We start from the raw sequence: 27,706 nt of genomic DNA, 5'->3' as shown, positions 1-27,706 counted from the left end.
CCTCGCCCGCACCCCGCCCCGCCGCGCCGCTCCCCGGCCCTCCTCCCCCGCCGCTGACAGCCCGTGCGCGGCGCGGCGGAGCGGCGCGCAGCCCCCGCGGCATGGCGGGGCTCTGCCTGTCCCTGTGGCCGTGCCTGTGGCTGTGCGCGGCGGCGGCGGAGCTGCGGCTGACCCTGCTGCACACCAACGACGTGCACGGGCGGGTGGAGGCGCAGGGCGAGGGCCCGCGGCGCTGCGCGGCGGGAGCGCCGGGATGCTTCGGCGGCGTGGCGCGGAGAGCGGCGCGGGTGGCGGCGGAGCGGGCCGCGCACCGCAACGTGCTGCTGCTGGACGCCGGGGACCAGTACCAGGGCACCGTGTGGTTCTCCCGCTTCAAGGGCCGGGAGGCGGTCCACTTCATGAACCTCCTGCGCTACGATGCCATGGTAAAGAGGGCCGGGGCACGGCGAGAGGGGCCGGGGGGTCTTCCTCTCCCTCTCTCCCTTCGGGTGCTGGGTCTGTTCCTGCCTTTTCTCGCCCGCTGTCGGTTTTTCTCATTGCCGCCTCTTTCAATGCGTAAAGTTGCATCAGGAAAGGCTGCAGGTAATGCTAAAATCGTGGCCAAAGGCAGCTGGGAGGCAGGGGAGAAGGGAAGCGATTTGTTGGGTGATGGACTCCCGGCAGAATAAAGTCGTGAGCTGGCAGCCCACGAGCTGCCAGGAACCGGGGGATGATGGCAAGGCTGCGCAGAGAGATGCAACGGAACTCTCCTCGGCAGATGCAAGGGCTGAGGGAGGGCGAGCGGCTGGACCGGCCCTGTTGGAGAGGGGTTGGCAAGCCATGGAAATGTTCCCAGCAAAAGCCCGGCGAAGAATCTGATCTGAGACAGAGGAGTTAACTCTGCCTGAGGCTCGCAGGCTGACCTGCTTGGGTCGTGCAGCAGGGGACACATGGCACACGTTGACAGTGCTATTTCAAAGGGTGGAGGCTTTTAGTTTTCGTCAATCCCACCCTGGTTGCGTCCAGTCCGCTCAGAGCTGTGCTCATGACAGGGTATATAAGGGGCTGTGTACAAACAGCCCAGAGACTACAACAGCGCCGTAGTGAGGAAGGTCTCTGAGACTGTGCTAATCGTACACCTTTTCTCTGTCTCTTTCGGTTGTGCAAGTGCTGAGAGGAAGGTACATTTTGTGGCTGAGATTGGGGGATGTCACTCCGTGTCCTTAAATCTTTTGTCTCAGCGTGGTGACTAATTTTGTTTGCGTACAACCCCGGAAAGGAGAGAGATTAAACTCATATTTGAGAATGACTGCTGTTGTGAGAGTGACCAGATATTTATTTCATCCCAGTTGTCAGCTTGAGGGGAAAATCTTCTGGGCATATCACATTCTCTGTCTTCATCTTTTTTGCTTTGTCTGGAAAGTACTGTCTTTCCTTTCCAGGTGAAAATGGCTTCACCTGTGTATTCCCTCTGCCTCAGGACAGCTGTGGAAGGGAAAGTCATGCTCCAGTGAGCTTTCTTAGGCTTAGCACCAGTCAGAGAGGTCTGTGAGGAATACTGCTCCCTGTTCACATGACCTAGTGAACGGTTTTCCAGTTGTGAAACTAACATTAACAGGATCTTTGCTGCCAATGGTGATGGAGAAGAGTGAATGCATTCAGGACTCATCCTCACTGAGAGCTGGGAAGTACCTTGGGATTCTGCACTGCAGAAATAGCTTGAGGTGTTTTTTTCCTACCTTTCTTCATAAAGTTTTCTGCTACCTGTCATTTTTCAGTCTTGTTCTTGCTGGTATAACTGGTTCATGGGCAGCCTGCGAGCCTATACAGTTCCTGATTACATCACAAGAAGAAATTTTTTCAGGCAGTGTTGAAGTACTGTTCAGTTTTAGAAAAAATTATGTAAGAAGCACCTGGTTTTGGAGATACCATGAGCTTTTTCCATCAGAATAAGCTTTAAAACTAAACCCACCCCATACCAGATATCCAGAGGCCTGTGTCAGATGTGAAGGCTTTAGGTGAAGTAGTCAGCCACTTGTTCTCTGTGGAGGTGCTGCTTATTATAATTTGAATAGAAGGTGACAGAATAGGCGCTAAACTTTCTGTAGCTTCTCAGTCTTTCTCTGCGACCAAAAAGCCGGAGGAACTGATGCCGAGTCTACACTCGGCAGTGCTGCAGCATCTCTTTCTATTCTTCTGTCTGTGGACCGTGGTGGGGGCCGTGCAGTGGGGATGGTGGCTGGGTGGGGGCACAGGGAGCAAGGTAAGAGCCGCACTGAGAAGGGTGAGCTGGTGTTCCTTCAAGCAAAATTTGGGAAGTCGCATCTCTGACAGAAGGGGTGGGGAACACTGAAATGTTTAGAAGTGAACTACAGCGCGAGGATTACAAACAGGATGAAGGAGAGAACATGAGTCATTGAAGTTGTTACAGGATGCGGGCAGGAGCCATCGGAGGATTTAGGACAGCCGGTAAACATTAGAGGTTTTCTCCACTAATGGGAGAAATGTCCTTTCTTCAGTTTACCTTTTTCTCATTTATACCTGTTATCACCTCCAGTCTTTTCTTCTCCTGTTTGGTTGTCTTCCAAAAAATTTTCCATGGCAGTAGCCTTTTTTTTTTTTTTTTTTTTTTTTGTGTATGTGTGTGTGTGTGTGTGTGTGTGTGCGTGTAATTAAGACTGTGAACCAATTTAAATACCTCAAAGGCAGTAGGCAGTAGTTGGAGAGGTGATGGAAGTCTTCTAGCTTTACTTTTAAGTTGCATCATTCTGTTAATTTGTATCCTGATTTTTGAAATATTTTTAGACATGCTCCTCATGAAAAAGAGGATTATATAATCACATGCTGTGTGCCTGGATATTTCTGTTTATTCCCCCTTGTGACTTGCACTTACACTGGCCAACGGATTCGGATTTGGTGAAGGGATTGTGCGCAGGTAGAGTTCAGGAGCTCTGGGTGCAAGGACAGTTAGACAGAGTATAGGAACCCAAAATGGTCCACATCTTCCTTCTCAGAGGAGGAGTAGCAGCAAAAATAAAACTGTCTCATTAGCCACCAGTGATGTAACCACCCACACCATGGGAAAAGTTTTGATTAAAGCAAGTGTCCTAATGGATATGAAATAATCCAAATGCAAGACAAAGCCAAGAGAAGAAATCTTTCTGAACTGGTTGGTTGGGTTAGGGCTTTGGGGCTTTTTCCCTCAACAAACTGCTGGCAGTTATACCAATTCAATTTCTGAATTCATTTGCAACTTTTTAATTGGGTTTTGATTGCATATTAAGGAGGAACAGAAGGCATATGCACTAGCCAAAAAGAAAGAGCTCTTTACCATTCTGATATACTCTACCAGTCCATAGATACCTTTTTAGAACATCCAGACAGCATCAAGATGAATGTCCTTTTCCTTTTTTCTCTTTATTAGTTTGTTTTTGTTTTTGTTTTTTTTTTAACAGCAGATTAGATTGCAATTAGAATACAGTTAGAAATGGGACATAGTTGGAGTGCCTTGTGTCTTCCCAAGTCAGGATTTTTCTATAGCTCTTGATGCTTTTGGAAAAGTGCTGCAGCAGCACACAAACAATTTGGCTCCTTCCCGGGCGTGAGTAGTGTTCTCACCAGTGTCAGCAGGAGCAGCTGATTTCCAATGCAAGTTACTGCCGATACCCTGAAATTTCCACAGAGCCATTGACTACCTGCCTGTGAGGATAAAAGGAGTCAGGGACCTTTGTCCCAAAAGAAAGACATTGCCAATCAATTGACTGAAATACTGAGCTCCCAAACCTGTGGTGGCTTCAAGGTCCTGCTTGGTTTGGAACGTGATCAGGGTTAATACACCCATTTGGGGAATAAAAGTTGGGGCAAGCACAGCTGGGTGTGTAGGTTGTTTAAGTAGAACAGAAGGGTGCATAAGCCTTCTGAGATGATGAATGCAGCTTTCCCCACTTAATCTCAGAATGAAATTAAGAGCACACTTTTTCCTGGAAGAGTTGGTCCATTTGCTTTGATACCTCTTACATGCACTGCTCCAGCTGCAACCCGTAACCTCAAAATCTCGTGTGAATATATTATGTACCAGATTACACAATTATTGTGTTTCTGTGGATACATCTTCTCTTTCCCAAACACGTTAGTGTGCTACAAAGTCCTTGCGTGCGTTGTGCTTCTGCAAAGTGCCATCTACGGAGGTTTTGCTGGCTTATCACCAAACTTGCAAGCACAGGCATGTGGCAACTTAGGCTGAGCATGAAAAAATAGGAGAAATTTCCCTCGAAGTAAGTCCTCTTTTGTCTGCTTAACCAGCCTGGAAAAACCAAACATTCTCATCTGGCTGGTACTCCCTTGTTAATAAATAAACTGGACTGCTCGTTTCATGTGGCAGTCTCGACGCTTCACCGTGTTAAGCGCACACCCACCTGTGCACACACAGCCACTGTGGATTGGCTCTGGGGATTCTTCCTAGTTGATAAACATTAGATCTTCCATAGGCAAGTAAAGATATTGTGGGTGGATAGAAAATAATATTTTCTTGTTGCATGTTAAAGCACAGAAGAACCTTTACTAAGAGCATCATAGGTATGTTTTAAAAATTGTAGTCCAAGCACAAAGCTCTTATAATGCACTTTTTATTTAAAGAAAATGCTAAATATCAATGACAATGTCTGTTTTCTTTAGTATTTAAACAACATATTTCCCATATGCAAAATATATGTTTTCCTTTATGGTTATTGTTAATCTTCCTTTTTAGAGCTACAGGATGTAAAGTAAGTGGGTTTTGATCTGGTACACAGTCACAAACAGATAGGTTTTGGATTTCAATTTTCACGTCTGTACTCATGTAAGAGTCTGAAAAACAAAAACCTACATCTAAAAAGAAAAATAAACCAGTCACTTCTCATGAACTTCCTGTTCATGAGAAACAGGAATGTGTTGGTGTAGACAAGTTAGGGTTTTCTTTCACAGAACGTAGACTTTGTTGTCTCAAACATACCATGTTTATAACTTAAGAGACTATTTACACTGAATATTTGAGGTAGGGTCTCTCATTTTCTTCTTTCTTTTTGCAGGCTTTGGGTAACCATGAGTTTGATGAAGGTGTGAGTGGGTTATTGGATCCTCTTCTTAAAAATGTAAATTTTACAGTCCTGAGTGCAAATGTTAAAGCGAAAACTCCATTAGCAAATGAAATGATGAAATATGTTCATCCGTTTAAAATAGTTCATTTTGAGTCAGAATCAGTTGGAATTGTTGGCTACACTACAAAGGAAACTTCTTTTCTTTCACAGCCAGGTATGTTTTCTTTAGTAAGTTTATGTACTTAGTTACTATTTTGTTATTTACCTACATTTTTTTAATCCAAAGATGAATGTTTTCAGCTGAAAAGTAAGAAGTCTTTTTTATCAGGATTTACTTGTATTGCTCAACTTTACCTGACTTTTAACCTTAAAAAGGCTTGCTAACATTAAAACCGTCTTTTATACAGACCTGGACCATATCTAAGAATATCAGTGAGATTGCAGGAGAGCTCATTGGGATTTCATTCTTGCTTGGGTTTTTAAAGTTATATTCCATGACATTTTATTGTTATTTATCCACTTAAAAAAAAAAAAAAAAAAAAAAAAAAAAAAGGTTAAATACAACTTGTCTCTAGCATGAAGTGTGACATTTCTCTGTGTGTTGAAATTTTGTTCTTGGATCCCTTCATGCCCAAAAACAAAGAGAGGTTCATACTTGTTTTTGAAGCAAAAGTTGCCCAAGATGTTTTTAGCCTCTCAAAATATTTGCAGAATAGACTACAGAAGGAACACCCATTCAGCTTTTACCACAATTGCTTCATTCATGAGTAAAATTAGAATTGATGAGGAAAAAAGCTTCTCAATTTCTGACTATTTTCTCCAGCATTTCAGGGTGTTTGGTTTGATGAAGGTTTTGTTTGGGTTTGGTTTTTTTAGTAAAATAAAACGGTCTGCTGGAATGAGAAACACATTTAAATCATCTGTAGGAGATATGAGTCACTGCCCACTGAGTTCAGGCTACATGTAACAAAAACAGAGTTTCTTCCCTGGGTTTTGCAGTTTGGGATGCTCTAAGCACTGCTTTGAAACATTTTCACATTGAAAAGGGATTTCATATTATTATTACTCTTTCTATTCCTAAGTAATACAGAAATAGTGCATTGTTTTCCTGACAAAAAGAATGTTCAATCATTTCAGGACATATTAGAATGTAAAACTATTCCGTGTTTCCTCATTCTAGTGCTGTATGTTTAACCTGTCAAGAGATGGACATCTGAGGTCTGAATAGACTTATTTGTCTCACTTCTATTTTTCAGTGATGTGGTTTTGGATTCCTATCTTTTTTCTCCCCAACAAAAAAGAATATTGATCTCTATTTTGTGTTGGCAATAGAATTTTACCTGTGCCTGAGGGCACAAGGGTGGATATCATGGGATGTCGTGCTAAGTTTGAATAATGACAGTCAATATTGTCCTCCATTATAGGGATTAATGAAATCTGATGCCGCTCTTCTTCCAAACACATGTGCTGGGGCAGCGAGATCATCAAAGTAACTTTTTTGCAAATAAATACACTAGGTGAAAATCCAGATACTGCTGGAAGGATTCTATGAAGCATTTGAATACATTTCCAATAACATTTAGACATCATATCCAGTGCCTCAGTATGCTAAGACATTGTAGGAGACCACAGCTAGATAAAAAAGCAGTGTCAAATTGGAAGTCTTGTTAGCTCCACAGATGGAGCTGAAGCAGCCCTAAGGAAGTATATTCCAAAGTGTAACTGAGCAAAAGCTAACACCAACATTTATAGTGATCAGAGTTTTTACAGTTTTGTGCTTTGCCTTCTCGGTGTGTGGAGGAACATTTAGAAGCTTTGAAAATGTGACCTCAGGACACATTAATATAACTCAGTGACTATGAGTTATGAGTGACTATTGCCCATGACCTAGCAATCCTTCGGACTGGTAAAATCATGGAAGACATGGGTCGGTGGTAACTATCAGCCTAGTTCCTTATATTCAATTAATAAGGGGCCTTGCAAATTTTAAATTCAGCACCTTGCTAATCTCTACACATTTCTTCCAGATGATTCCGTTTTCTCTGCCTCTGTGTGCTTTGGCATGCTCAACACTCTTAGGGCATTCTCAAAGCAAACAGGAAGCTTGAGAATGCTGAAACGTGAATTCCTACATTACTGCCCTCTGTGGAAGTATTTTGTGAGTGTGATTTCTTCTGTTGTTAAATCTCAATAACTTCCACCCAGCTATGAAATTACAAATTGTACTGTTCACAGTCTGCTTTAAAAAGGTTATCGAAAGACTTGAACAGGATATAAAATGCTTAAATCTCAGTGTTTCCACTGGGAGGGACCAACTAATCTCTGCTGAGGGTACTATCAATGTCACTGTTTGGAAACCATAGGGATGGGGAACACATAGATTACAGCCAGTTGGCAGTTTTTCTGGAATTCTCTGTTTTGTTGCATACAGCTATCTCAGCTGAGTGCCCAGCAGGTTTTTCCATGTCCTGCAAGAGCTGCTCATAACTTGGCACATAGTTATCTGTGTATTTACTTTGAACTAATAATCACAAGGCTATCTTTCTAGTGTTTGATGGTTCCAGCTCACTTGCTTTAGTTCTGTGATGTTTTTTGGTACACTGTATTTTTGTATAAGGTGTAAACCCAAAGCTACTTACTCTGTAACCGTATTTACTAAAACTATCAATCAATGGAATTTTAAAATGCATTTATTCCACTTTATTCTGGCTGTCTTGCATAATGTTTTTAACAGGCAGACAGTTCTTTCAGTTGTAGCAGTTTGGCTGGTTTGTCTGAAACTCTGCCTCATCTAAAAAGAGAAGAAGGTGCCACATCAGCTTAATACCTTGAAAGAGAAGTGAAATATTGACCTGAGCAATAAATTAGTCATTTTGATTCAGATTGTTTTGAAAAATGCCCAGACGAGTGCTAAGCAGTATATTGCATTTTGCCTGCTTTCTTAGAGAATTGAACACTGTGTAATTGCTCTGACAATCTCCTGCTGTATAACTTTCAAACCTGCTGGCCCATTTCTTCCCAACTACATCAAGTACTCAGATGGCTGGGATGCAAAGCTGTGTGCAATGCCATGGCTAGGCCATGGAGAAGGGGTGAAAGAAGCCCCTGCAGCCCCAAGCAGAATTCCCTTTCTGAGGGCAAGGCAGACGACAGGAGATCAGTGGGTGAGTGGATTCACGGTGGTTGGCACCTGAGCTCTGGTGTCTGCCTGTCCTGCCATAACAGTCCTGGGAGAGGGGTGGGCTTACCTGCATGGGATGGGCCTTGTTTTGTCCCTCATTATGGAAGTGGGTTGGTTTGTTTTGATACCTTTTCTCTACAACTACCTGAAAGAAGAGTGTAGCAAGGTGGGGAACAGTGCCCTTCTCCTAAGTAACAGGTGACAGGTCAAGAGGAAATGCTCTCAAAGTTTTGCAAAGGGAGGTTTACATTGGATTTTTGGAAAAAATTCTTGGAAAGAGTTGTCAAGCACCGGAAGAGACTGCCCAGGGAAGTGCTGAAGTCACCATCCCTGGAGGTGTAGATGTGGCACTTAAGGACACAGTTTAGTGGTGGACCTGGCAATGGACTCTGTGAACTTAGAGTCATTTTCCAGCCTAAAGAATTCCATGATTCTGTGGGTTGAAGACTAATAACGATGTATCTTCAATGTATGGCACATTTGTAGGCTGCAGTGGCACAGAGGGATAACAGAGCTGGTGCTGATGGGGAGAGTTTGGTTTTCATGGACCACCTGGCTACTGGCCATGGGACAAGTTAGCCCACAGGCACCTGCCTGCTGGCACAGCTCGTCAGTGGCTCGTTCCTGCTCTTTGTTTCAAGAGCTCAGCTCTCTTTGCAGAACTGGTCCCCAAACGATCGGGGTGCAGCTGGTCCCTGGTGGTGAGAGCCTGCGCTCAGGGATCAATTCTTGCACTTCCCTTTCTGCCAGCAGCTCTGCTTCAGGCCCAGCTGCTGTCAAATGCATGATGTGCAAAGAGGGGCTGAAGCCAGTGGCTTCCTTCAGCCTGGAGAAGAGGGTAAGAGGGAACCAAGTGCAGTCTTCCACTGGTGTAAGGGAATGTATAGAGGAGACAGGGACAGACACTTCCCAGAGGGGAAGAGAAAGGACAAGAAAAAAAGGGCTCAAGCAGTAACAAAAGAAAGTACGGTGCGACTTAAGGAAAAAATTTGTCATGGTAAGCAGGGTTAAGCCATTAAACAGGTTGCCCAAAGAGACTGGAATTTCAGCAAGCTCAGACTAGACCCCGAGCATCCTCATTTGGCTTTCAGTTCCTGTTTTGAGTGGGTTTTGGACTACATGGCTCCTGGAGGTCTCTTTCAACCTCAATTAACTTCTGACTCTTTGATTCTGAGAAGAGGTCCACAGGAAGAAAACGTGGGGATGCACTGCACAATTCACTCTGCAATGTGCAGTACAGAGATTCCCTCTGGCACTAACAGAACTATTGAATGGGTGGGGTGCTGAAACAATTTATGTAACCCTCTTTTATCTTTTCCATTGTAGCAGCTTCCCCCTCATTTCCTGAAACATTTTGCAGTGGATTGTGAATTCGTTTCACTCCTCCCTTTGTTATGAAATAATGTAAATCTTTTTACTTTAAAGGCATATTTCAAAATGATATGATCGCACAACTCTGCAGGAAGGAGAGGAATCAGGTAGATGAGGAATTTGTAGAAAAGTCACTTGGTTGTCTTCACCAGAAAGTCTAAATTTGCAGTTGGTTGAATCTGTCGTTAAACTCAATTTTTAAAACTTTGTCAGAGAAATTATCCCCTTGCATAGGAAGTCCTTTTGTGCAACCAAACCACTGTGCCCAGGGTAAAAACGCCTGTTATTCTAGTGTTCATGTTACATTAGAATAATTTCAGCAGGCACAGAAAACTTGCAGAAAGATTGTCGGTTTCCCAACATCCTTGTCGAGAAAAGGTCTTTCCTTTCCTCGTGCTGTCATTTCAAGATGGTATCTCAGATCTGTGCTGCCCTGTAGCTGTATTGGTATTACTGAGAGTGGTTCACATTAGGTGAGATAATTTGCATAAAAAGACAAGTTAGAGTTTAATGGAGGACGTGGAAGAAGCTGTTGTTTAAAGCCTTGGGGAGGGGGGAATAAAGGAAAGACAAGATGGGCATGCAGTGAAAAGGGAGATTTAACTTGGGAGAAGATAGACAATCTCAAAGAAATACAGTTGGGGAAGAAAAAAAACCTTTGTAATAGAATTACAAGTGTTTATATGCAAACACTAACACATTTAGTTTCCTTTCTCTAGTTAGATAATAAAAGCCATTCAATTTTTGATCCTACTATTGATGTCACTGAAATTTTTTATGGAGTTATAACTTTTTTAGTCTAGGCAAGAACATACAGCTTGTTGCAGAAATGTCTAAGCACACAGGTGCTCCTGAGAGACTGAAGAACAGTGGCTCAGATCAAGAGCTTGAATCAGCTGAGGATATGTGAAAGGCACTACCATTCAAAGTTCTTTTAATTATATAAGCTAATATATGATGTCAGCTACTTTATTTTTAACGAGCAATTAAGGTATTTTGTAAGTAAATTCTTTTTTTTTTTTTTTTTAAGGGGATGATGTAACCTTTGAAGATGAAATTGAAGCATTGCAACTGCAAGTGAATAAACTTACTGCCATGGGAGTGAACAAAATAATTGCACTAGGACATTCTGGTTTTACTGTGGACAAAAATATTGCCCAAAAAGTGAAAGGAGTGGATGTTGTGATTGGAGGACATACAAACACATTTCTCTATACAGGTATTTTACTTCTTACTAAGATGTTGCTTTTAAAGCTAAGCTGAAATTTTTTTGTCTTTAAACTCGGAGAGCTTTCACCAATATAGTTTACTGCTAGCTGCACTCAGCCAGGTTCATAGCTGTAACATGTCCATAACTTCCATGGAAGAAACCAAATCAGAATAGCCTCTGCACACCAAATACTACAACTCACTGAGAGCTTCCACAGTGCTGTGGATGTCCAAGGTGACCTGTACGAAATGGGGAAGAGGAACAAAGGTGGTAATACTGGTAAATTACTGCTGAACATACTGTACTTCTTTCAAGCTCATGCCTATGAAAGAGTAAATTGATTATCTACTTTTAAGCATGTATGTGACTTAACCAGAAAAATCAGCCGTAGAAGACTTCAAAAGTGCTGCTGGTGTTGATTTTCTGTGTAATCTGATTCTATATTCATAGGTCACAATTTAGCCTGCCATTAAAATACTTCCCCAAAGTTTCATCTGTTTATTTCAATCCCTCTTTTTAGCCTCTGACTTTATTCTTCTTTTCTCTTGAGGCAGATGTCATTCCAGACATAAACACTGCTGACCTGTTTTCTCTTGCAGTAATGTTACTTTGGGTAACACCTACCATCAGCAGCTTCCCCAGTGCTGTTACCCTTCCCAGAGCATAAGGACACAAGTAAAAGAGTTAAAAGGCTGTTTTGTTGTTCTGTTTGATTGAAAATTTTAAGTTCTTTAATTTAGCAGAAACTTTAATAACTGGTTGAGACTATAATGGGAACTTTCTGTAATTTTCAGAAAAAGTTTCCCATGCACCCTAGTCACAGGGATACAATTAATGTACCCTGCCCTAGGAACTTGAACACTTAAAAGGTTTGTACTGCCCATCACCCTCTCCTCTCCCTATTCATCTCCTCTCTGTTTCTCATGCCTTTTTTGTTTTATCTGGACTCTTACCTTTTTGTTATCTCACTTGTTAAAAAGAAAGAATTGCATGCCACAGTTATACATTGAGCAGATCAGAATATCTCTTGAATTTGGCCTCAGGGAGTAACTTTGATGACTAATCTGAAGGCACAAAGCTTTTACGCACCTACCTACAAGTCGGAGCTCACAAACACTTTGTAGGGGTGCAGCAGAGAAGTACCCAAACTGGAAGAACAGGATGGACCATCCCAATTCCATGTGTCTAAGAGTGACCATGGGGGATGGTTGAGGGGATTGGATGAGCCTGTGGAGACACTTTGCTTGGATCTACCCATGTTTCCCACCAGCTTGCACCTCAGGGACTCCCCAAGCCAGAAGTGGTGTCTTGATATTTAGTGACTCCATTTCCTCTTGACTACCTTCAACTTCCACAACAGCCTATAGCAGGGCACTGACGTGCACAACCCACAGAGACCTTGGTCTTATCTTGGGGTGCAGCCTGCGATGTTATCGAATCATTTTTGAGATGGGAAAAACAAGGATGGATTTCATATTCAAAGTGTGTGTTCATTGTGGATTTACACAGTGGAATCCGTATTCTCTTGCGCAGTCTTGTTGGCCAATGCCTGTAGAGAGTTTGTGCCTCATAGTGGTAACCACAGTAGTCAAAATACCTTTTTGGGTGTGATCTAAGGAGGCATCACTTGTCACAATTTGGAATCATAATGTGAAGTGTTGCAGGAGCTGAAACATCTGAGTTTATATCCTGCCTAGACCTGCAGGAGTTTGCAAGCACACCTCTAGTCATTCCAGGGAGGACCTTGCTGTTATACTAGACTATGTCAAGCTGTTCCTCCCCATTTGAAGCCGTCCGAGATTCAGAAGGCCAAAGAGAGCACACTGCAGGAGACTCTGCAACCTTCAGGTTAAAAATCCCAGCTGGGAATGAGTTCTGGTCTCTTTTCCAAGGACTCTACTGTTTTGATAAAACAAAACTATCTTACTTTTTCTATTAATACTGGCAAGGTGAGAAAAACAAACAAACAAATAAATAATAAGTAAAGTCTGGGGTAGATACACCAATATAATATCTATTTATTTAGTCAAAATATGCTTTTTGATCTGAGAATATAATTTTTATCTCAAGTAGTGTGAAACACATGCTCACTCATTCAGGAGCATCATGAGTGCATTTGTGAACCATGTCCTGCTGAGTCAAAGCCATCAGTCAACATTCCCAGAGAAGCAGCCACATCTATGGAGGTGATTTCACTGCAGAGTAAAACATCTGATTTGAAATGTCTTTGTGCATGTCTCAATGCATATACTATGCTTATAAACTCTCATTTAAATCAGGAGGAGAAATCAATAACTGGCAGCACAATCTTGGAGAATGTTTCAGCTCAGTCTAAGTGGAGGTGTATGAGCTGTCCAGCCTCTTCTGTCGTGAAGGTTTAAAGACATACTGCCCATGAAGGCATTTCCATAGAGAAATCTTAGTGTAAGGGTTTCATCTTGGACTGTCCAACCTGTTTCTAAGATTAATTTGCCGATCTCTGGTTTATTCACAGGTTATAAGGCAAATATTGACCTGACTTGTTCCGGTGTGTACTTGGTTTGCGGAGCTGATTCAAACAGCAGTGGTAGTTTGGGGTAGAGCAGTTTAATTCCTGGTTTTCATCGATGTTCTGAAAATGTAGTGTGTTGGCTAAAACAGGGTAGGAAATAGGAAAGTGTTGCATGTTCTTCAGGCACCCAGTATGAGTTTGTGCATTCGTAATGAAACAGCATCTCATGCCTCGACTGAGCATGAATTCCAGTGCTGTGTTCTTTGGGGTAAGATGCACTGAGTAGTCTTTGAATTTCAGAAGGAGCATATCTATTTTACAAGGGAAAGATGTCGTAGTGCTAATTAATCCTGCAAGGAAGTGTCATTATCAGAAAGTATTTCATTAGAAAGAAAGAAATTAGTAAGATTCTGGACAGGCACTTACCTACATACAGCTGATATAAACTAAAATAGTGCCTAGAAAGAATGTTTTTCTAATGCTCTGTTCGTTTGAGGACTAAAAAAGGAGAAGAAATCAAAACTGATTCTTCGCCAGTTCAGAAAGCCTCAAAGCCACTTTTGTGTGTATGAATCCTGGAGAGCCCTCATTAGCTACAGGATTTCTTAAATTCTTGCCCAAATAAATGAATAGTTATATGGCACTCCAAGAAACCAACTCTGTTGGCCTGGCTGAAAGTAGAAAAGCTAGTTTTGTGGTAAATTTGTTTCAGTTTGCAGGAGGAATTAGAGAGGAATATGAATTGTATTGGAGTTCTAGAAGGAATATTTATCATGCTGCTTATCCTAGGATTTAATATTACGCAAACAACTGTAAATGGAAGGAAACAAGTTTTTCTGTGAGCAGTGGAAGTGAAGGGGCTGTTTTCCTCTGGATCCACGTCCTCTGCATCCTGTGCCCCTGCCTTGCCAGCAGCCCAGCTCTCACCAACACAGGGATGGGAAATGCCACTTCCTTTGGGACAGGAGTAAGGAGCAGGCTTCTGGGGGAGCTCTGTCACACTGCCTCTTGGAGCTACCCAGCCTTGGCCTGACGGTGGCCCAGAAATAATGACAGGAATGACAGCAGGGAGAGATACTACTCAGATAATGTTGTCACTACTCAGATAATGTTTTCACTACTCAGAAAACATCAAGGAAACACGGAGAAGGCTGGTACCCTTGAGGCAAGAGCTGCACTGTGCAGTTCCAGCTTTCTTTGCCACTTTCTGCCCCTGTGTGGTTTCTAAATCCTGTGGTAGCCTGTGCCAACTGAGCTATCTCTCTTTTTTTTCTGCCAGTGACTTGCCTTAATTTGTTTCCAAGTCCAACCTCTAGTCACCTTTCAGACTTTGCAGGTTGATAGGAGTTTTAAATCCATGGCCACACAACTCTAATGCTAATGAAGTTTGTTTTTGCAGAGGGTTTGCAGTTTAGCTGGAATTTTGGAGGCTGTCTGGCATAGTGTAAAAAAAAAAATCAGCCGGATCTATGTACAAACTCACAGAACTGTTTGTAGGTATTCTATCTGCCTATTTACAGTAAAAATGCATTAGACTTTTTCAGATCAAGATGTCTGATGTATGTTTTACTAAGATCCTTATTTTCTATCCGATGCAGGATAATGTAGTGTGAAGGCTCAACAATAAGCTTTTCATCCAGTGGCTGGTATGTTTGCATTAGAGGGGTTTAGATTGCAATAATTGGAATGAAAAGTTGCTTTGTTGCTGTTCTGATGTGATGTCATGGCAAAGTGTGCTGTCATAATTTATAAAACACTGTGGTGGTTATTTGAGTCCATGTCCTGAAAACAACATTGTCTCTCATGAGATAACTGAACAATCAAATATGTGCTTGTTACCATATGTCGTGGCTGTTTCTACCCTATCTGGGTTTCTTAAGGCTGAGAAACGTTTGAAATGTCACTGTAGTAACTCCTTGAAGGTCACATGAGCTGAAGATCTGCTTTTCATACTTGTTCTGTGCAGGCACCCCACCGTCTACTGAACAGCCAGCTGGCCCGTATCCATTCATGGTTGACTCAGATGACGGGAGGAAGGTGCCAGTTGTACAAGCCTATGCTTATGGAAAATATCTTGGTTACTTAAATGTTACATTTGACAAGAAAGGAAATGTAGTCGAAGCAGTTGGAAACCCCATTCTGCTGGACAGCAGTATTCCTGAAGGTATGTGGACTAGGCATTTGAGTTTGCCTGCAGCACCCTGCTACAATTCAAGTCTTGTCATGTTAAATACAATGTCTGAACAAGGACTCGGCTTTCTTTCTGAGCTTGCTGTTCTCTTCTGTGTAGGGTTCAGCCTGTGTTGCAGTTGAATATGCATGCATTCAGAGTGTGGGTTTTATCTGTTTAAAATCCCTGAAAGTCCTTTTGTAAGAATTCAGGTGATACAATACCTTACCACTCTGTAGAACCTGTTTTACCTAGACCTGTAATTGTGATTTAAAAGATTATGAGGACTAATTTACAGTTTTGCCAGAGGTTGGGTTCTTCAGAACAGAGTTTAGAGCAATATAGGGAAGTGGAAACGTTCCAGGAAAAACTTGAAGTACCCTGTCAACTACTCTGCCAACGTGCAAATACAATATACAAACCCATGAGTTCTTGTATTCAGTGCTAACTGTGTTCAACATTTTAACTCAAACATTTAAAGAAGTGGGAGGAGGAGAGTCTCTCTGTCACTTTTTGTTTGTAACGCCATCTGAGCTCTGTTAACTGCTTTTTTGTCAGTTCTGTAATTACCCAAGGCTGGTTTTCTAATCTCTGTTTCTTCTACAGTGTTTTCCATATGAAGTTCTGAGTTTTTTATCAGACTTTCTAAGTTCTACCTGAGTATTTATAAAAGAAATCCTTTAAAAATTATTTGTTCATAGATATTGACTGTCTTATCCTCAGTGACATATTAATGTAGTGAGATGATGTAATGAAACTTTACATTCTCCCTCTGAAGTCAGTAAAACTTAAAATTCCGATACATTGGTGATATAATTTTATAAATGTTATTCTTGCTGACAGGTGTGAGCAAATTGATTAAAACTAGTAGCTGATGTAAAATAGTTGCAACATCTTTTTGCATATACAAGTATCTTTGGGGTTGTTTTCTGAAATAATTAAATTTTCACCTGAGAGACAGCTGTGCATAGAGAATTAATTTCTATAAAGAGTTTATTCCTTGACGTTGATATTTGAGCTATTTTTCATTTTAGCGCAACATTAAAGGGAGGAAATTACAAACAGAAAAAAAAAAGAAAAAAATTACATCAAAGACAATCTTGCTTGTATTTTAAAAATTCTCTCACCTGTCAAGGTAGGTACCTCAGTTAGAGGTTAGAACAGGACTGGGCAAAAGTACAGAGGAGGTAACCTTGCTGTGGGCTTGTTCCCTTGATTGTCCTGGCTGCCTTCTCCCCTTACAGGCTTTTCTTGAAGTGAATACAGTTGAGATGTTGCTTGAGAAGCTTTTAGGAAAAGCACAGCCTTTTAGAACCACAGAACACGTTTTTCTTTCCGTAAGGTTTGTTTTTGTCATTGATATGAGATATGTATGATGCTTATTTTACACTTCTATATTATTTTACAGACGAGCACATTAAGGAAGAAGTGGAAAAATGGAGAGAAAACCTGGGGAATTATTCTGAAGAGATTGGAAAAACTAGTGTTTACCTGGATGGTACAAGCCAAGCATGCCGTTTCCAAGAATGTAACATGGGAAATCTGCTTTGCGATGCTGTGGTAAGATGTTTTCACCACTACAGGTGGCAATTACATCTAAGGGTTACTCCACAGCTATCCAGATCCAAATTATCAGCAAATGGGCTCTGTGTCTGCTTTTCAACAGTGCAATATCCAGGGTGTCCCTAGAAAGACCTGGCAGAAGCAAGGCTGTAAGGAATGTTGCTGTAGAAAGTAAGCAGCAGTTTATTCTTTGTGCACAGCCTCATAGAGAGAACAGCTTTTTCACAGCTGGCTTCGAGGCTGCACTTTTAAGGGACATGGCAGTCTGATCCCAGCAAGGAGGAGAGCTCAGCTCCCCTGCCCCTCTCCTGCTACTGGCCCCTGCTCACAGCACTCACCCTCTGTCCTCCCATTACTCACTGGGTTTTGCTGTCACTTCAGTGCACTAGCGCAGAAAACAAAACTGGGTAACTTTCTGTCAAGCTACTGACAAGAATTGTCCCCCTGAAGACATAAAAGGTGCCAGCTGAAGCAAGGAGGGGGTGGGAAAGGCCATACACCCAGCTGGGCACAGACCACCCCAGCCCGGAAGGAGCCACCAGCCCCTGCTGTGTTCTGACAGGCACTACTGGGCTTTAACAGTCACATAACTCCAGAAAACTCTTTTTACAAGAAATCACTTCCAGTTTTTAAACTTCCTGAGTTTGACTGTTTTACTGCCCTGCAGCAGCAGCATTTCATTTAAGTGTTTCAGGGAAAATATTCACTAATGTGACTGTTTCCAGAAAATGAACTTTCCCATAAAGGGAAAAAGTTAAGGGACAATTAATAATCATGAGTTTTCACTTAGTTATGTCCCCAAAACTATTTATCGAGTCCACGGTATTGTTCTTATTGTAGTTCTTAAAATGATTCTCTAGCTCATGGGCTAATTTTCAAATCAGATTAATGTTTGGGAAGTCAGCATACAGTTCTCCTAGAATTGCAGTATCTTGTGCTTTTTTTCTGCTAGAATTTTTAATATCTTTATTTGCAAAAATGTGAGCAAATGCCTTGGCACTTTTCAAGCTTAAAACAAGTAAGCCTGTAACCTTTCAGAAGTCTGTAGATTTTCTTGCTATACATTTTTTCTTAGGTGGGGGGTCAAATTCTATTTTACTCTAGACAATCACCTGCAGTCATCAGTAGATACACTGATTTCTCTCCACGTTGCCTTATCAGTTCTACACTTGCTTTCCTGTCTCCTGACGTGGGATCAGAGGTATAATAGTAAAAAATAGACCTGCCTGTTCCACAAGCTTTAATATTTAGAGTTGTCCTGAGAAATGGAGAGATTGAGAATTGCAGAAGACTCATTGATTGTTTATGCTGGGTCAAAACAGAGGTCCATTTAGTTCAGTGATGTGACCAGTAGCCCAAAATCTCAGAATAAAAAGTTGACAGGCCTAGATGGCATTTTACCAAGGACTTTAAAGGGACTCAGATGTGAAAAGACTGTGCAATTGATAACAGCACTGTGTGAGCTCCTCTTTTAAAGTGGCTGAGCTCAGGGCTGGGAAGTTGCAATCCTTTGATTATGAGTTACAAACCTAAGCATGGATCTGGCCTCAGGGCATAACTTTGATGACTAAGCTGGAGGCACAAAGCATTTACACAGCTGCAAGTCAGAGGTCACAAACACTTCACATAGGTGTGCAGCAGAGAAGTGACCCACCTGGAACAGATGACAGGATCATTCATCCCAAAATTTTGTCTCCAAGAATGACGGAGTGGGGATGGTAGGGGATGAGCATACTCCTGGACAAGCCTGTGGAGTTACTCTACTCAGATCTACCCAGGTGTCCCACCAACTTGCAGCTCAGGCATCCCCAAGGCAGAAGTGGTCTCTCGACATTTACTGGCTCAACTGGAACATGTGAGGAGGATAAGAAACAACAACAGGGAGAGAGGGGAAGAAAGGGAGGGAGACAGTGGGGATTAACTCCCGCAGAGCAGCTCCACCACCCTTTGCCTGCCTCCAGCCTTCCCAGCAGCTGGTGGCAGGGTGTTCCACCACGGACCTGCACATCCTGCAGAGACCTTGGACTTGTCAGTGTGTATCCTGCTGCTGCCCACTGCCTGCATAACTGCTGGAGGTCACATGGTCCATGCTCTGGAGCACATCCACCATCACACCACTCATGATTTTATAGCCTTCTTGAATATTTCCTTCCATTATCTCTTAACCAGGTCAGACAGTCCAAGTCTACATCATCATTCTACATTCAGAATTTTTTCTGAAATGAGAAAAGACACAAGTTCCTATCCAGCCTCCTACATGCCCTTCTTCATTTTATAGGCTTCTGTCATGTGCTTGCTGTACTTCTCTCTGTGAGACTGAAGAGTTATGACCATAGTCATTCCTGTATGGAAACCAGTCCATCCTTTCTATTATCCTAGGTCATTTCAGCCTTTTCCCATACCACTCAGTTATTTCTGAGGATTAACACTAGAGGCTTATCATCCTTATGCAACTGAGTAAACATCTCGTCTCCATTTTCTTTACTAGTAAGGACGTCAAAGGCAAATTCTGTCCTGTCCTTACATTTTGTCAGAGCCTCGCCACTGAACTGCTGGGGACACATTGCTGTGCAGAGTAGACTTTCGGATCTAGTATGCCTGTTTCCTGTTCTTCCAGTGCTCTGCAACTTTCTAGTTACTCAAGACCATTCCAAACATTAAAAACCAACCACAGAGAAGCTGAAAAAACTTAATTCCCTGCAAAATTATTAATTTATGTTTTCCCTAAGAGATTTTAATGAACAACAGTATTTAAGGGCCTCTTCACTTTTCAGTTCCCCAAATATGCTTAAATAATTTGTCTTTATCACAGTCATTGAAATAAAAAATCACTTTTCCTTTGTTCAGCTGGCCTGCCTTGGCCATGCCATAGACACACAGACCAGAGCCCAAGAGTACCTTACAGTAAAAGGCAAATATTTTTCATGTTAAGTATTTTAAAAAGCAAAAGAGTTATCTGGGTTTTTTTTAATAACAAAGTATTTTACAATGGGCAATGAGAGTACCAATTGAAGATACTGTAAAAACATTTTTTTACATTATCTTCAGTACCAACTGAAGATAATGTAAAACAAACCAACAAACAACAAAAAAAACCCCTTTCTGTCTCTTTTGAGTCTCAGACCATATTTGGTGTAAATTTCCAGAGCCTCTAATAAGTGAGATAAAATCTGATTAAACATTTTTCTTTGGTAGCTTTATGAGAATGTTGGGCGTCCGGATAAAAGGACGTGGAACCACGTTTCAATGTGCATCCTGAACGGAGGTGGGATACGCTCACCCATCGATGAGCAGAGCACTAATGGTACGTAAAATTACCAGCTGAAGGACAACTTTATCAGAAAGAAGGAATCAAGTTATGCCAGCCTGAACACAGTGTTAGTTATTGGCTTGTTCTGATGGGGTTTGCAGAGTGTTTAGAAGTGATTTCAAACTTCGGCAAGTTTGAGCACAACTGCACTCAGGCTGACATTGACAGAAGTTTCTAGCATTGTTTGTACACAATGCTTTTTATAATTTCCCTCTCTCCTTGCTGCCTTGGAACAAAGAAAGGTCTCCTGCTGTACAGGGTCATCTGGTATGGTCGCTGTGAGCCTTCTGTATTCTGCTGTAGAGTAAGTAAATTCTGGATTCTTCTGAATGCTAAGGTTTTAGTTTTTATTTTCCTGATACCCCATAAATGCAACCTGAAAACAAACAGCCATCTCAATTTAGATAAGTCTTCCTGTAGGGCTTTGTGAGTAAACCTTAATCAGCTAAGAAAAGTGCCTGACATAGTATGAATAGCTGTGTTTATTCACCTTAAGCTGCTGGGTTATTATGTCTTTTAGTAGCTCTGTTCTAATAGCAATACCTGCAGTTACATCAAACTCTGATTTATTGGTGTTGATACCTGCTGGATGATAAAAGATGCAGGTGCTTTGGGACAGTACATGTGATTCTCACTCCTACCAGCCCTCATTCTCTTAAACTGTATTTGTCATGTTCCTTGTCAAAAACTTGATGTTAAACAATCCCCAAATAATTCTGTGAACAACAGCAAAAAGAAACAAAAGAATCCCCAATAACAACAACAACAAAAACCCAAACCAAGAAGTGAACAAAGTCTCTTTCCCTCAGGTAGCATTACTGTGGAAGATTTGCTGTCTGTTCTGCCATTTGGAGGTCGTTTTGATATGGTGACGTTAAAAGGCTCCACACTGAAAGAAGCTTTTGAGCACAGTGTGAGACGATATGGAAAAGGAAGTGGGGAGCTGCTGCAGGTTGGAGGTATATTTTCTTCTTTCCTCTTCTCAGTTTTCCAAAACAGCCATCCCTCCTGTTTACCTTATTACATCTGGAAGCCTTTTCTTAAGAACAGAATGTCAGGCTGGCCATACATCCTCGCCCTCTGCCTCACACGTGCCAGCCAACAGAAGCTATTTATCCCATGTATGTTCAACTGAGCTGCTGCAGCACAAAGGCCATTGCTGTTACCTTCAGCAGAGACACTGTTCCCAAGCTTCCTGAAGAACCCATAATGGCATCAGTTAAACACTGCAATTAACTAGGGGAAAATATAATTTAGTATAGCTGTAACACAGAAATAGGTGCAACAAACTCCAGGTTTTAGTTCTTAACTGGCAGCCTACCTGAAACACCAAACTGAACAGCTGTGCTGAATTTCAGTTTACCAAAATAATTTTGTGCAATTCTCTAATGATTGATGACAGTTTTAGTTTGTCCAACTGGGCTATGGAATTGCTCCAGTAAATTCCTAAATATTTTATGGATGAACTGTTATATCAAAAATCAATTCATATCTTTAATTGCAGATGCCTATATGTTTATCCAGATGTGTATTAGGCTACAGTCATGTTTATTCCTGGTCTCTCTGTGATTTAGTGCAGATTTTATTGTTTAGTTAGCAGAAGAACTAAACTTCAAGGGCAGGGGCTGACGCATTCCCTCCCTCCATGCCTCTCATCCCACATACCCTGACGCTGTGATCCCTCACATGCCACAGACACAACCTGTGTCTCACACTTTTACCAGTAAGTTCCCATGTTCTTAGGTACCTCTAAGTTAAAACAGGAACAAGCTCTGCTTGCTGCCTCTTCACAGAAAAAGAAGAAAACCAGTAGCTCTGGAAAAGGTTCAGGATGGAAGATACAGAGCAGGAAGAGCGCCAGGGTTGGAAGAGCCTCAGTGCTTTGAAGACCTTTTGTGGCTTCCTCATCTGCAGAATCTTGGCAGTGCTGTTCTGGGGTCCTGGCTCGCCCCTGGCCTTGATTAAGGAAGGCTCACAATGAGAAATGTTGCTTCTCCTAAAGTGAGGAAACACTGCAGTGTACAGCCCTGGTCTGGCTTTCCTTTTTCAGGACAGTGCCTATTATCCAGGATACCTACCAAGTTAGGCTGGCTGGCAGGCCTTAAAAAAAAGTTATTTCAGCCAACAGGCCAGGGAAATGAGAAAGCATGTGACTACAGAAATAAGGGAAGGTATTTTTATCTTGCAGTATTCCAATCCAATGACTAGTAAGTTCCTTTTGTGGAGTAGGGATGAGAACAGACAAGCAAATGAGGTGGGACAGTGGTTCAGCAATTCGTAATTCTCTTGAATGCTCTTGCACATAAGCGGAGTAAGTGTGCAAAGAACACAGGGCATTAACCGGTGTAATTCGCAACGATACAACTCTCGGTCACAGAGAGTAATGCAAAGAACCAGCTGAGGATGAGGGAGAATGCTGCTTCAACATGCACTGCACGAAGTGGCATTCCAATGTGTATTTTTGTAGGCATCCACGTGGTCTATGATCTCTCCAGAGCCCCAGGAAGCAGAGTTGTTAGCTTAGAAGTGCTTTGCACAGCCTGCCGAGTGCCAGCCTATGTCCCACTCCAGATGGATGAAATATACAACGTGACTCTGCCATCCTATATGTTATTTGGAGGAGATGGCTACACTATGCTGAAAGACAAAAATCTGGGATACAGTAAAGGTAAGGGGGATACAGTCCAGGTAAGTATGGGCACTAGGGTAGCAGAAAAACAATTCCCAAAAATTAAAAGAGCTTTCTACAGTACAAACCTCAGACTTTTTGCCTTTACTTAATGGTTAAATTTGCTTCTACTCTGACAGCTCTAAATTGCTAGATTTGGTTGTAGGCAGCAACTCCATTATTCTTCAGTTAAAACCACAAAAGTTTCAAAGAGAAACATCTTTATCAATTCAGCAGTGCTCAGAGAGCAATTCTGAAACTGTGGTAAACCAGAAAAGCAGCACAGCACAGGGAGAGTACATCTTACATGGCCTTGCACTTGTACTCATTACTGAACATGCATCAAAAAGAAAGGTGCTATTTTCTGCAGACCTTAAATTTACACTGTACGGAAGCATTTGGAAACACAGAATCACCTCTACTACTAAACAACATGCAGCTCAGGCGAACAACACAGGGTAAGGTGAAAGATGCCAACCTACTCTAAGGAAATTAGCCTGCCCAGCCAAAAACCCATGGACCCCCAGGAGTTCTGCAGGCAGGAGAAGGCAGGGTGCCCCAGACACCACAACACAGAGGTGGAAGAGAGGTGTTTTATAACGCTGGCTTAAGGTCCTCTAAAGCTGCATGGAAAGTGTTAGAACGTCTGTGTTTGTACAATTGACGTTGTCCATCTTTTAGGATGAATCAAAACTTGAAAAAATTTGAGATTAAAATCCATTATTCCTGAAAACACAAAAGGAGTGTAGTGCTGTGTTTAAAAAAAGACTAATTAGTAGGAGCCCATCTACATTTTTGCAGAACTTTAATTTTGTACGTTCTGCTTGTGCATTGTGAAATATTCTTTTGCCTCAAAAAGAATTTGGACATTTGTTACAGGCTAATTTTTTTTTCTACAGGTCTTTAAATTTAAAATTGACTCTCACAGGTAGGACTGGTGCTTTAAATCAAGTTCAGCTAAACTTGACTTAAAACATCAGCTTTCCCATGAGACTGAGAAAAATCATTAGGAATAGTGAAAAGGAATAGCCTGTAAGGTCCTGGTAAAGTCTTTCAGTACAACAGAAGAGTAAAACTGTAATTATTGTTAAGGTGAAGGGTTACACTTTAGGATTTTAAGAGCTTGGATCAGAAGGGGCTCGTTCCATGTTGGTAGCAGTGACTGAAAAGGGTCTCCCACTGCAGAAAACCCACTTAACACCTTGTGTGCACACAAGCAGTGCCCAGACTAGAAAATTCTCCTAAAAAAAGGAAATTTGAAAAAGTGTAAGTGATAGCTTTGCCAGGTCTACAGCCCTATACCCCAAACAGGTGGGAGACTATCTCAAACTACCTGACTGGAAAATACCATTGTAACAAATTCAAAACAAAACAAGCCAGGAAAAGCAAAAAGAATGTTTGTTTGTAAAATACAAGTTCCTATCAAAAATTCTGGCTACAAACCACCACAGGTGAAGTGTGTGATTCAGAATGGCAAACCACAGAAAACAAATTGATTCTTGAGCTAAAACTGGAATTTAGGCAAGTCTTTACATTTTGGTTAAGAGCCTGGCAGATGCAGAGAAAACCTGTTTGTTTGTTTGTTTAGGTGAATCTGACATTGAGGTTGTTTCCCGCTACCTCCAGAGAATGAAGAGAGTTTACCCAGCAGTTGAAGGTCGAATAAAATTTTCTTCTGGAAGTCTTATCGAAGCAAGTCTCACCCTGATCTCTGTATTGTTCACTGTAACATTCTTGCACACTTGATTTTTTGTTTGGAGGAATACAGGAGGAGAGATGATTAGATGAAGCTGTAAGAGACCTGTTCTCTTCTGTCACACCCTACAATGAATGAGCAGTGAGGCTGCTGCATAGCAGCAGTGACAACGCAGCCCCCTGCATTGTCTTTAGCCTGGTGGTGCCACTGGAGTACTGTGTGCAGGGCAGGGGGGCAGAATCCATGACTTCTCTTGGTCAGAATCAGCAGGTACCGAAATTGAGGTCTCAAAAGCTCAATCATAAAACAGTGACAAACTGAAATGGGCAAAATAAATTGTCAATTTCTTTTAGGTGCTTTAGACAGCGAGTTAAGAACCTGATTCCAGATGTAAACAAGCTTCTAGAAATGGATTTATTATACATGTATATTCCTTTCTTTGATCTCCACTCAGGGTTAAAGTATTCAATCTAATATCTCTACTTTGCTTCTAGTCATATTTGTCATACCTACATGAATGCCTGAAAGAGCTGGATTAAACTCAGTGCCATTAAAATCATGAGGTCTGTTTAATATGCCGTTTTAAAAACTTTTTGTTTTACTTTTGAAAAAGAAACATCACACTTATATTTTCCATTAATAAAAGATGCAATGAAAGTTTGACCTGATTTTCATAAATTTTTACAAATTGACTATTCTTCACTCTTAAATATGACCAGTTTGGGGACTGTGTCCAGAGAGAACACAATCTGTGACTGTATTTCATATAAAGATGCTCAATTTTATACCTCTTCCAAAGAACAGGACTGCTGCCTGTCACTCTGCATTAGTAACATTCCAAGAAAATGTCAGATAACAGGCACTGACTCCAGCAGCACTTTTGGCAGCCCTTGGAAATAGTCAGGTAATGGGGCTTTTCACAACATAACCTGGCTTTACGATAAATGTGATTATACCTCTTCTATGGGAAGGCTGTGTTTAAAAAAATAGTTGTAAGAGACAGCCTAATGAGTATGAAATCAGATTAAATACTAAATGTACATTGCTGATGCTTTATCAAGAAATGATTGCTTATAAATTAGGCCAAAAGAAATCATTATTTTTGTAAGATTACTGGGAATTTTGACTTCAACATGTTTGGGTTGTTTAATTCTGTTTTAAAATGATTATAAGTGCTTTGAATAAACCTGCTGTGCTTTCCTGGAAAGCTCACTACACTCTTTTCAACACTGAAGCTCTTCCATTCACTGCATGTGTAGATTACAAGGAGAAGGTACATTAAGATAAACATTCAGTATGTTGAAATTTAAAGGGCTGTGCCTGAAAGGCTCTGGACCACACAGCTGCATTGGGTAAGGGGTAGTAGAACAGGGAGAAAAATGATGACTGAGCTTGACACATTATGAGTTCTGCCCTGGCATTGATGATTTGTCACTACTACTGCCTAAGCTGTTAATTTACAGAATGGTCTTCCCTCCATCAACATCAAACCAGTAACAGAGAGGGCACTGATGGACAGAGCTGTACCTGCACACCAGTTCTGAGAATTGCAACAACTGCTTTGGCAGAGCCAGAAAGGAGAGAAATAACACTTTTACCTTCCTTTGACAAACAGAAGGGAAAGGTTTGCAACAGTAATAAACAAATTATATTGACAAAGAACACCAATGCTGCATTAGATTGGTTTGTTTGTAAAAAAGGAGAAAATGGGTGTTTGAAAAGAAAAATTGAGGAATGCCTACTAAAGTATCTCTGTATGTTCTGCAAGTAAAAGTTGTTAAAAATCCACACATAGAAGTCTTTTTCAAAATCTCTTTTATAAAGGCTGCACCAACAAATTAAGATTTACAGAGAAAAATCTTCCACACCTTTTTGTATTAATGAATTTTCATAAAATGCTGTGAACAGACTCATATCCTCTTTCCTAAGCCTGTAAAGAGGATGTCAGAAAAAAACCCACAAAGCCAGATAAGAAACTGCAGAAAAATAAAGGCTGACTTTGACTTAAAAGTCAGAACCACTTTTCACATCCATTATTGTAAGAGGGCTTGAGATCTGAAGATCAAGTAAGACTAAATTACAAATGTGATTTTCCATGCTCACAGAAAGATGAAGGCTAAAGACAGTTCTGAGATTATTTGTATGCAACAGATTCAATCATACACTTCTGTTGTTAAAATTAAAAAAAAAAAAAAAAAAGGATTTGTTAAGGCATTTTAAAATAACTTAATGGGAACATTCTACAACTTCTTCCAAACAGTTTTCTACATATCCTTTCAGGAAGACACCCTGTAATTTTTCTTTTAGCAAAGCGTAAGTTGGCTGATCGCCCAGCTGTCTTTTTTGATGTCATCCTGTAATTTCATACACTGAGAGATTTTGGTGAAATTAATTAGACTTTTACTGGTAACAGCTAAAACAAATTTTAAATAAAAAGTACAGATATTTTATTTACTTGCAATTGGTATTAAATTTTATTGTCTTTATTGCATAAGTTATTTTTTGAACTTTTAAATTTAAAGTTATTTACAACAAAATATACAAAGCAATGTTAAAATATCACATTTCCATTACAACAGTGCACAGCAGATCCTACTGGGTGTCCACTCACATCCAACTTGACACAGAGCTTGCTTCCTTTGGACCCTGTTAAACAGAAAAGGGGCAAAATTTACTTATTAAGTTTGCAAGTGTGTATTTACAAAGAAATGACTGAACTGAGCTGCAATGATTAATGGTATCTGAAAACATTCACTTGAAACCAGAGTTAAGAGAATGGAAGGCTACTGGGTTTTAATACTATTTCTCAAAATAGGTGTTTTCTTCTTTAGAAGTTCTCCACTCCCCCATTCCTAACTGCTAAACGCAGTTTTCTTAACACAGCCATTTTCTGCTCTGGGAATAGCACTGGAGAGATATTTTTTCAATTGGATTTCTGTTTTCACTCTGCAGCCTTTTTTCCCCCTTCAGCTGACTCTTCTCCTCGTATCCT

At 41.2% G+C, this 27,706-nt stretch overlaps 2 protein-coding genes across 5 annotated transcripts in view; one reads left to right on the top strand and one right to left on the bottom strand.

The window, feature by feature from the left end:
• The first annotated feature begins 101 nt into the window (after window positions 1–101).
• NT5E (5'-nucleotidase ecto) lies at window positions 102–27,175 on the top strand. Its single transcript, XM_040059843.1, has 9 exons — window positions 102–425; window positions 5,046–5,268; window positions 10,637–10,825; window positions 15,274–15,471; window positions 16,886–17,037; window positions 20,236–20,344; window positions 21,160–21,309; window positions 22,818–23,018; window positions 24,607–27,175. Exons 1-9 carry the CDS (start codon window positions 102–104, stop codon window positions 24,762–24,764), a joined length of 1,704 nt encoding a protein of 567 aa, XP_039915777.1. The 3' UTR covers window positions 24,765–27,175.
• The window catches only part of SNX14 (sorting nexin 14), a 45,181-nt gene continuing 44,639 nt past the window's right edge, over window positions 27,165–27,706 (bottom strand). For all 4 annotated transcript variants that reach the window (XM_040059839.2, XM_040059838.1, XM_040059841.1 and 1 more), the window contains one exon: window positions 27,165–27,360. In XM_040059839.2, the coding sequence (XP_039915773.1) occupies window positions 27,322–27,360 (39 nt within the window). In that variant the 3' untranslated portion in view covers window positions 27,165–27,321. The remainder of the gene's footprint in view (window positions 27,361–27,706) is intronic.

This window comes from Hirundo rustica, chromosome 3 (assembly GCF_015227805.2).
Source record: "Hirundo rustica isolate bHirRus1 chromosome 3, bHirRus1.pri.v3, whole genome shotgun sequence".
NCBI lineage: Eukaryota > Metazoa > Chordata > Aves > Passeriformes > Hirundinidae > Hirundo > Hirundo rustica.
The sequence above is the reverse complement of the archived record's forward strand: the minus strand, read 5'-3'. Positions and strand labels throughout refer to the sequence as shown.